Raw genomic sequence first — 10,412 nt, forward strand, 5'->3', positions numbered from 1 at the left:
AAAGAGGAAGAAACAGCCTGCCGTGTCCTCTCACTGCTCCTACACCTTGGTCACAACCCTGGCTTACTGACAACTGTGTGTGTGTGTGTGTGTGTGTGTGTGTGTGTGGCTATTAGTTTACTGTCAGCATGATATATTGCTTCTTCCAGACAGGAGGGTCTGTCTTCAGACATTAAGTGATGCGTTGCACATTTGGTTTGTTTGGAATAAAGGTATGGTCAGCTGGAGCTCGCGCCGAGTACTTGGTCTTGTTCTGGGCAACTTTTCCTGATGTGGTAAAAACTCATCATGTACTCATGGCAGCTTACAGCTCAAAGCTTACAGCTGGGACGTCAGCAGTGGTGGAATCTAACTAAGTACATTTACTCAAGTACTGTACTTAAGTACAGTTTTAAGGTACTTTACTGGAGTATTTCCATTTTTATGCTACTTTATACTTCCACTCCACTACAGTTCAGAGGGAGATATTGTACTTTTTACTCCACTACATTTTTTAAAGTGCTTTAGTACTAGTTTATTAATTACTTTACAGATGATATATAAGCTACACAGCAGTATATAAAGTAGTTGAAATTAGCCCCAATTTTACCAGCTGCAACATATATCATTATCAGATATTTTAAACTCTTAAATATCAAAAATCTTGCATCAGTCAGACTACAGTCAATACTATATCTACGTATTTATTCATCATTAATTGGTTAATTAATTCACGTTACAATCTTATTATAAAAAGTGATTGACATTGAAATTAAAAAGAAAATACTGGAGATGACAACTCCACAAAATAAAAAAAGGAAGACAATGTGATATATGACATTTATATCACAGAATAAAACACACAGAAACATTTGAAATATTCCAGCCCTCATGTGAACTTGTCAGGACGGGACGTTGTCAGCGGATTCCTGATATCAACTGAAAACATGGAGGTTTTGTCCTGATAAAGGACACATTTTCCAATTCCGAGAAGACGTTGCCTGTGCTGCCTCTGTACCCGGCACTCACTCGTCACGCTGATGCCTGCCTTGTAATGTTAGTGATCTAAGAAATGAAACTTACTCCTGATCTCGTCCTCATTGTGAGTAACTCTGGATAAGAGTGTCAGCTAAACTGTGAATGTAACTCAATGTGGACTGTTAACAATGTGCTGTGTGTTGTACGTACCAGTCAGACAGGAGTAGTACTCACAGCAGAGGAGAAGCAGATTGTATCTGTTTAAATTCATTTAAACTTACTCTCCTGAGGCACTCGTTGTAAGTGGCTCTGGATAAGAGTGTCAGCTAAATGCCTAGATAGTTGAGAGGGAAAGGTGCCAAATTTGATAGTAGAGAAGGAAAGACACTGAGAATTTAACGTCAAGCATCTGGTGTTACACAGAAAGCTGACTTTATCTTCCTAGATAGTTTGTACTTTCTTTCAGTTCATAATGAATTCCTTATTATAGAGGGAATAATCCAGTTAAAATGACAAATAATGAATATTTCTCTCACATTTTTGGTTTAAATGCTGTACTTAAATACTAATCATATTCAGTTAAAATGATTAACTAAGTTAAGGCTATCTAAAATTCACATCTACCTGTCCAAGAGTAGTAATTAGAGCAAGATTTCTCAACAACCACTGGCCAGATTTCCATTCATTTGCTGTGGATATTCATGATCCTCAGATGATGATTCCTAATGATTTAAATGACTCATTGAGCATTCCTCTGGCGTGACCATAAGTTCAAAATTTCCACTTGTACACAAGAAATACCAAAATATAAAGGGCACATCCATGCTCCCCAGAGGATGAACCCTTTCTATTTTGACCTCTCCTCTAGCGCCACCCTCAGGCCTCATACAGAAAGGACAAACTGTTGTCTGTTTTGGGTTTTTTATCTGGTTCCCCTGTAGCAGGACAACATGCCCAACAAATTGTCATACCTGAACAAAAAAATAGGTTGTTTTTCGATGCTTTCCAAAACGATCTAGATGACTGTTCCAATAGCTATTCATATGAGTGTTTTTGTTTTGCTGTTTCTATGGTTAAGATTTGGTTAAGTCATTCGATCAAAACTACTTGGTTAAAGGATAGTGCTGGTGATATTCCGCATATTTCTTCTTGTCAACAAATCCAATGAAGAGACCAAAAACAAGAGAGATTTGATGGTACAAATATTGCCTAGTATTGTCTATTTTATATTTATTATATATGAAAGCCAGATATATATATATAGTATTGTATATAGTATTGAGAGACGGACTGTTAGTCCAACGCATAGTTGGATTTGGTCTTTTCATGGGATTTGTCCATGAGAAAAATATAGAGTAGCACCAGCCTTATCCTTTAGGCTTAGAGAACATTGTGGTCATGGCTAACAAAAACCAACATTATTATTGGTGGGAGATGAGCTGGGGTGCGGTGTGTACCATAGATTGTACATTATGAGAGTGTGTACTGCTCAGGATGTTACATAACAGCATGGAGGCAGCGGTACACGAGGAAGACCTTGATGCAAGGCTGGGCACCTGACCTCTTTGTCCCCGTCTCTTTGACTTCCTCTCTGCTTCCTGACGACAGGATGAGGAACTAGGACGTGCTGTTCTTTTCAGGGACAGCTCACAAACAGCCACTCAAGATGCAACATTGCTCACTATATTCACATTACACATTTTATTAATTTTGCCTCGGGAGCAGCCTATCCACAGCAACTTACATCACATTGAGAGCAACATTAAACCAAGCTCTGCTTTACTGGTTGGGCAAATTACGGGCAGTGTACGATGTCACTTAGAACGGCAAAATGTTCAGAAACCGCCCTGAGGTCAGAGGTCATAGCACCCTGGCAATATTCCTGTCACCTTACAATGATAATGTATGACAGGGAAGTGGAAGACAAGGGTATAAGAGAGACAGGATTTTAAGGTGGATATAAATAGATACTAAATGAGAAAACAGTGTCAATATTATATTTTAGACCCTCAACTTTTGAGATATCTGTTGCCAAAGCCAAGGACCATGTACGAGAATGAATTTCATTTGTGGTGTTTGAAGCATCAAAAATACTTAATAAAATTTCAGGTTAAGCCAAGACTGGAGGATATGGATCTTCAGGAATGACACGATGAGGTCTATGATAACCTTCAGAGTAATAGGTTGTTTAAGACTGATTTTGTTTTTGAAAAACATCTTTTTTATTTGCTTCGCTTTGTACAGAACTGGTCTGCCTAAATTTAGGTGTCGTTGTCATGATTTGCCAATTTCAAAGAGGAGATATTTACGTGACTATGTTTCAACACCGTGCACGAGATCAAGGTGACGAGGGTCATAATATATTAGTTTGTCCTGGTTTTGACAATGAGAGAAACCGATTAGTTCAATGATGCTATAGGATTAATCCAAACACTGTTAAATTATTATTATTCAACACTAAGAACATCAAAGAGTTAACAATCTCACTAATACGTTTGTTAAAATAATAATGGCTTCTTCGTGTGCTTGTTTGCTCATTTGTAATTTTTGCTTTATTAATTAATTGATTTACTTTCTTCATTATTGTATTGCATATACTCATTAATATGCAACAAGTGTTACTATTCACTTATTTTATTTCTTTGTTTCTTTTGTTTTTTATGTGTAACTATGTCCATATAACATCTTGAGGGCTCATCAGGGAATAAAGAAAAGGTCTAAACTTTTTTGTACTGAAGTATCACATCAGACTATTTACCAGGACTACATTTTTAAGAACCTATAGAATGAAATAACCACCTGAAGATGCTTAACTGATCAACACAAACATCAACTACTTTGCCTGCTCAGCGCAATACTCATTTGTCTTCATTCTTCCTGTGAGCAATCTGTGAAAAGTTGCTCTTGTTTTTATCGTCAAACTGCTGTTGGGCCCAAACTTTCAATTTCCTGAGAGAAACAAAGAAAAAGTAATGAAAAGCTCAAGTTTCAGATGTGAAAATCTCCAAAATTACAAGGTTTTCCCCCATCAGTGACAATATATTTCAAGGTCAAAGCTAACTTTTTGCCATGTTGCCACACAAGCTGAACTCTTCAGGACAATACTCTGTGATGATACAAGAAATGTATATAGTAGTAACTAAATGATTGATGTTTGCCTTAAGCACTGCAAAGCATTTCCCAAAAAAATAATTGCTAATTATCATCAAAATACGTTTCAGGGTTCAGAGACAAAGCATGGCTCTGTTGCTGCTCTCTTTGGTGCAAAAATATTAAAATAACATCCTCTAGTGGTCACCAGTGGTTGGTACAACTCATTACTTGCACAAAGTCCTCTATGTTTGAAGGGCTTCATTCCACTTTATTGACACCTTTAAGGCATTTTGCAAATAAACTTTTGAAACTGTATAGTTTGAGAACAAACTGAATTGCTGAATGCTGCAGTTCAGTGGCATTGCTTTCTAAAGGCAAGCACTGGAGTAGCCAGAGTAAAACCCATTAAAGATTGTCCCTTAAAAACATGAACATATCAGTGGTGAGATTTTGCTTTTAAAGGAAGGTAAACTGGTTTGCACAGAGCATAAAATAGTCTGAAGTTCACATTTGCTATATCCTTATTCCTTTGTAACGCAGAAACCTTTCAGATGATGCCTTCTTCAGAGGGCAGGCTCAGTGATAGTCACAACCTTTTTTAAGCAGTGTCAGGAGCAAATCAATACCATAGAAATGGAGCACATAAAACAGATTACAAGAAAAAACATGTGGCCTTACACTGACACATCGACTTAGGGATATTTAAAGAAAATAATATTTATATATTGTTTTAATGTAGTAAAAAGCACACAAAACCAACACACTATTCCTGAAATTATGTCGAGAAGAATTACGATAAAATAGTCATTAAGTCATTAAAATTAACAATTATAATGAAAAAAAGGTACATACTGTATATATGTAAATGTTACATGTATGTCTGTCTGTGTGAAGAGCTGGTGTGCAGCTCCATCTCACACATCCAATAGTGATGTTCTTGACAGATGTCCATGAACCAGGTCCCCTGGCACAATGGGTCTTCGTCAACATATGCACACTGGTAACGGTAGTTGTTCCCAAAATACGCGTGATCATTCCAGTTACTACAAAACAACACAAAACATTGTTTTGGTGGAATTGGTGAGGGTGGAACAGTGCAAGACAGTTCTGGATTGGCTGTGTTCGTCTGTATATATATATATATATATATATATATATATATATATATATATATATATATATATATATATATATATATATCTACAGTATGTCTTTCACTCAAGCCTTTCACTCAGTGCATGATGGGATAGGTTCTAGCTCCTGATGAAGCTGCACAGGATAAGCAGGTATAGAAAATGGCTTTAAATGATACCTTGTGGTGACTGGTGGTAACATCACTAGTCTGTGTTTTAAAAATAACAATTTCAGTATTCAAGTCAAAATGAGACATGCCTTGTAGCATCTACTCTGCTGGAAATTCACTACAAGAGAGCCTTACGCTATAACCTCAACAACAACGTCTCTTTTTTTCTCTAATGTTTGGATTGCCAGTTGGGTGGACAAGAGTTTTTACTCTGTGTCCTTTCAGGCACCATCCATTTATATACCTGCTCATTCTGTGCCCTTTCAGCCTGCTGGTAACCCTAAATAAATCTCCCCAGAATCACCCAGTAAGCATTTAATTGGTGATTTGCAGGACATCTGGATGAAATCTGGGGTGAATTTGGTTGAAAAGTTTTCAGATTCTAGGTTACATACAGTACAACTGTTGTTTCAATAGAATTTCAGTGACTAATGTGATGAAACAGTACATCACTATAAATCAGGATCATCATCCTATTCATAAACATTGGAAAAGCCTTACATATAAAGCAATGAGCTTCCATCCACCAATGTCCACGTCCAGTAGCCGTATTCTTGTTGGCCGCTCAAGCCCATCCACATTCTGACACCATTTCCAATAATACGGACAACTTTCTGTTGGGAAGGAAGTGTAGATATATCCATTGTGGTTAGTGAGGTCAACCACAAGTGAACTGGCTGCAGGCTAATACAGTATTTTAGGTTTATACAAGAAAAATCACAAATACCTCTTCCACTTCATCATTCATAATCACCAAATGAGCTCCTTTCCTCACACAGTCTCGTTTGGCATACTCCCAGGTGTCTCTCCTAGAAGAAAGCTTGTAACAGGAAGACATGTATCTCCACCATCCCTGGGGACAGCTTGGGGTGTTTTGTTCTGCTCAGGAACAAGCACAGGACAGGACACATCAAAACAAGTTGGAACATTACAGAACAAGACAGAGCAGGACACGATGGGACGGGACAAAACAGGTCAAGGAAGGACAAGACGGGACAGAAGACAAAGCAAAAAAGGACAGTAGAGGAGAAAACAATAGAGAGGACAAGACAGGACATAACAGTATGAGAAAGGACAGTTCAAGATGTGGCAGAATAGGACAGGAGATGACAGGATAAATGACAAATCAGGGCAAGAAAAGTCAAAGCAAAACAGAAAAAGAAAGGACAGAACAGGGAGGACGAAACAGGACAGGACAGGACAAGACAGGACATAAGATTAGGCAGGACAGGACAGAAGAGGAAAGGAAAAGACAAGAGAGAGGACAAGACAGGACAGGAGACGATAGAACAAGACAGAATAGGACAGAACAGTATGAGGGAGGACATTTCAATACATACCGGAACAGGACAGGAAAAGACAGGAAAAATGACAAGTCAGGACAGGATAGGTCAAAGCAAAATAGGACAAGAAAGGACAGAACAGAACAGGTATGGCACATTGTACAATACATGATGATAATATAAAATAATCCTCAAATGAGTAGCATGAGGGTGCCCTGTTTGACTGTTATGCTCCAAAGCATGGAATTTAAGATGGCTGTAAAAGATTGTGGATTCTCTGAAAAATATGCAATAAGACTGCACAGCAGTGCTTTGCTATGCTAACGTTTGCATGCTAACATACTCGGCTGTGGCTTAGAGGTAGAGCGGTGGTTCAATCCCAGCGTGCCCCAGCCCACATGTCAAAGTGTCCTTGGGCAAGATACTGAACCTCGAGGGCTGTGCCTTCAGTGTGTGTGACTGAATTAGTTTCTTTGAACTGGTTGGCAGTTGGCACCTGCCATCAGTGTGTGAATGTGATATGTGGTGTGAAGCGCGTCGGAAGACTAGGAAGGCGGTATACAAGTACAGTCCATTTACAATGACAATGCTAACACTCTGATGTTCAACATTTATAATGTTTACAATGTTCTCCATCTTAGTTTAGTGTGTTAGCATGCTAAACTACAATTACAATTCATCCTGAGGGGCGTATAAATATCTTTACCAAACATTTCACTCCAAACCACAAAACCTCCCTCTTCATCTGCTTGCAGTTCTGTGTAGTTGCTGTAGCTGCTATGACAGACAGTATACTGGTGTTCAAGTTAGCTGTCTGTAAAACATTCTAAAATTGGTGTAAAATGTTGTTAATAACTCTTAGATATAAATGATCCTGGCCATTTAAATGAATGCAAAAACCATGAATGTTGCCCAGCATTTAGTATGACATCATTATGAATTTCACTCAGCAACTCTGACTGACTTCCAGCATCCCTGCCTAGAGCCATGTCACTATCATGGCTAAAAAGATTTGAATTAATAATGGTTAAAAAAGAAACTCAAGTTACCCAATTCTTTCCTGTATCTGATTTTGTTGTTCATTGACCTGTTATTGGCCTGTAGCCCTTCCTTTACCTTGAAGCAGTTGGTTTTTCTCTTGAAGCAGTTGGTTTTTCTCTTGAAGCAGTTGGTTTTTCTCATGAACCAGTTGGTTTTTCTCATGAACCAGTTGGTCTTTATCCTGAAACATTTTTTTTTTCTCTTGAACCAGTCGATCTCTCTCTTGAACCAGTTGCTTTTTCTCTTGAACCAGTTGGTCTTTCTCTTGAACCAGTCGATCTTTCTCTTGAACCAGTTGGTTTTTCTCTTGAACCAGTCGATCTTTCTCTTGAAGCAGTTGGTTTTTCTCTTGAACCAGTTGGTCTTTCTCTTGAACCAGTTGCTTTTTCTCTTGAACCAGTTGGTCTTTCTCTTGAACCAGTTGGTTTTTCTCTTGAACCAGTCGATCTTTCTCTTGAAGCAGTTGGTTTTTCTCTTGAACCAGTTGGTCTTTCTCTTGAACCAGTTGTTTTTTCTCTTGAACCAGTTGGTCTTTCTCTTGAACCAGTTGGTTTTTCTCTTGAACCAGTCGATCTTTCTCTTGAAGCAGTTGGTTTTTCTCTTGAACCAGTTGGTCTTTCTCTTGAACCAGTTGGTTTTTCTCTTGAAGCAGTCGATCTCTCTCTAAAATCAGGGCTCTGATGTCGTCAGCTGACATCATGGTGAAATTGCTAGTCGAAACATTGTCTGACCTGTTAGAACACCCAACTAGAAAGGGGGAAAGATAGGAAGTTTGTGGTTTCTGATGTTTCACACTTAAAGGAATAGTTCAGTGTTTTGAGCTAATCTGCTAGCTGACCACTATTGGCTGTGCAAGCTCTTACAATGTAATCTACAATAATAGATTACACTGGCTGTGGGTTTGACACAGTTGTTTTATGTGTTATTTAAAAAAAGTTGTTATTGAAAATGACATTTGTTGTCCTTTTCTGGTGGAAGTCTTTATGCTGTGTCTACCTTGCCACACACAGCATGATACAAATATATACAGTCAATTTATTTTTAAATACATTTTCTTGCTTTTCAAGTAGGTTTTCTTTTTTAACTGGACAGATCCTGAAATCCATAATGTAATTCAGCTGGTGTATTTGTTTTTGCGGTGTGATGTGGAAGGTGGGGGCTGATACTCACCAGCTTGTAGCCGATATGAAAGATTGAGAGCGAATTGTATAATGCACAGCAGGCCAAAGCTGACTCCAACCAACATGTAGATTTTTGACCCTCCTACAGGTAGGTAAAAACACACACACCACCCATCATAATTCTGTTATGCAAAATGCAGTTGTACTTGTCACTCACTGTGTTTTTCTATGATTTAGATTGAGCCCCTTCAGTTTTCTACCTCAAATATACACATTTGTAATCACCTCGTTTGTTTATATTGTGATCTCTGAGGTTTACTGGTGTGTATTTTAGCATTTTTTCCAATTCTGCATTGTATCACTGTGTATAGTGATCAACTTACCATGAACAGAGAGGTATGCAGAAAAATAAACTAGACTGAGGTTTTGCAGACGAGATGACATCCTCAAAAACTAAGAGGAAGTGGGTGTATTTACAGATTTCTATGAAATTTTGTGAAAATCTCACTGATGTAATATTAGCAGCAAGTTAACACCTTGTATTTTCCTACTTTACTTTATTTTGTGGCACCTAATCTTTAAATTATTCTGTAAACATTTGAAAGGAGCCACTGGTGCTATATATGTGCATTTTCACTTTAGCCACATCTTTAAATATTTAAATAGAGAGTTTATATGCACAAGCACCATGAAAATAACTCTACTAGAAAGGCTGTCCTCTGACCAAAATGTAACTAGTTGGAAATGGAAAAGATAGAATGAGTAATAATGTCCACACACGTAACTGATTTATAAGCCAGGGACTCTCCACAGCATTATAGTACAAGTCTCTTAAAAGAGCTACAATGTTATAAAAATATGTGTTTTTAAAAATAAGAACAGAAACACACTCAAATAAATTGTAGAGATATTTTCTGGATATTTTTGTTGCTGGTTATTGTGTATCTTTACACACAAAATGAGAACAATGTATGAATAAGCTAGAGCTAGACCTCTCCAAGAAGGCTTGCAAACCAAAAAAAAAAAAAAAAATTAATTAACATTAAACACTTAACACTGACAGAAATTACAAGCTGTCTATCTAAAGTAAAAATGTAAAAGGTCAGAGGAGAAAGGGAGAGGGAAGTGCTGTAGAAAGAACGGAGGGGGTTAACGCTCCAAAGTAAAAATAAATAAAAAACTTATTTAAGCTTTTCTGACCTGAATGAAGATTTTCTCTTTGCTCCTCTCTATTGCTCCTCTCAGCTGGTGAGTTGACATAGTGTCCTATCTCCATTCTTCTTACAGTGATGAACCAACTGTTTTGTCCTATAAATGTGTCTCTGTAATTGACACCAACTGCCTTTCTGGTGTTTGTGTGAGAGTGTGTATATTTATGCCGACTGATAGTTGTGTCACCAACCACATAACAAAAACGGTGTTCATGCAAAACTTTTTTTTTGAGTTTTGAGTCCTATGGTATACAATCATTGGCAGTTATCAATTTCTCCTCCAAATTGACACTTTTAACTTGCAGTTTAAGTGTTTCCACCTAAAGTATTTACCTTTACTATTCGGAACATTCTGTGAGCGTGTTGTGGTATCTCACTTTAAACAGGATTATTAATTAATTAT

General features: G+C 37.7%; 1 protein-coding gene across 3 annotated transcripts; it reads right to left on the minus strand.

Annotated features, from left to right (window-relative positions):
* Positions 1-276: 276 nt before the first annotated feature.
* Positions 277-10,206, minus strand: LOC122881844 (WD repeat-containing protein 87-like). Of its 3 annotated transcripts, XM_044208509.1 has the most exons (7): positions 9,999-10,203; positions 8,848-8,940; positions 7,753-8,424; positions 6,081-6,232; positions 5,855-5,967; positions 4,903-5,093; positions 277-3,906 (listed from the first exon to the last, which is right to left on the minus strand). In XM_044208509.1, exons 1-6 carry the CDS (start codon positions 10,072-10,074, stop codon positions 4,919-4,921), a joined length of 1,281 nt encoding a protein of 426 aa, XP_044064444.1. In that variant the 5' UTR covers positions 10,075-10,203; the 3' UTR covers positions 277-3,906; positions 4,903-4,918. The 3 variants fall into 3 exon arrangements, with proteins under 3 accessions (XP_044064444.1, XP_044064445.1, XP_044064443.1); XM_044208510.1 differs by having other exon boundaries at positions 277-5,093; positions 6,081-6,234; positions 7,776-8,424; positions 9,999-10,206; XM_044208508.1 differs by having other exon boundaries at positions 277-5,093.
* Positions 10,207-10,412: the final 206 nt, after the last annotated feature.

Source organism: Siniperca chuatsi, linkage group LG9 (genome assembly GCF_020085105.1).
Source record: "Siniperca chuatsi isolate FFG_IHB_CAS linkage group LG9, ASM2008510v1, whole genome shotgun sequence".
NCBI classification, from domain to species: domain Eukaryota; kingdom Metazoa; phylum Chordata; class Actinopteri; order Centrarchiformes; family Sinipercidae; genus Siniperca; species Siniperca chuatsi.

Excerpts from the sequence above, each read along its gene's own strand:
- LOC122881844 (XM_044208509.1), bottom strand. The coding sequence starts at position 10,074 with ATGGAGATAGGACACTATGTCAACTCACCAGCTGAGAGGAGCAATAGA. Across the intron at positions 6,233-7,752 it reads GAAAAACCAACTGCTTCAAG|AACAAAACACCCCAAGCTGT; the intron begins GTAAAGGAAGGG and ends GTTCCTGAGCAG. Across the intron at positions 5,968-6,080 it reads TGAATGATGAAGTGGAAGAG|AAAGTTGTCCGTATTATTGG; the intron begins GTATTTGTGATT and ends CCTTCCCAACAG.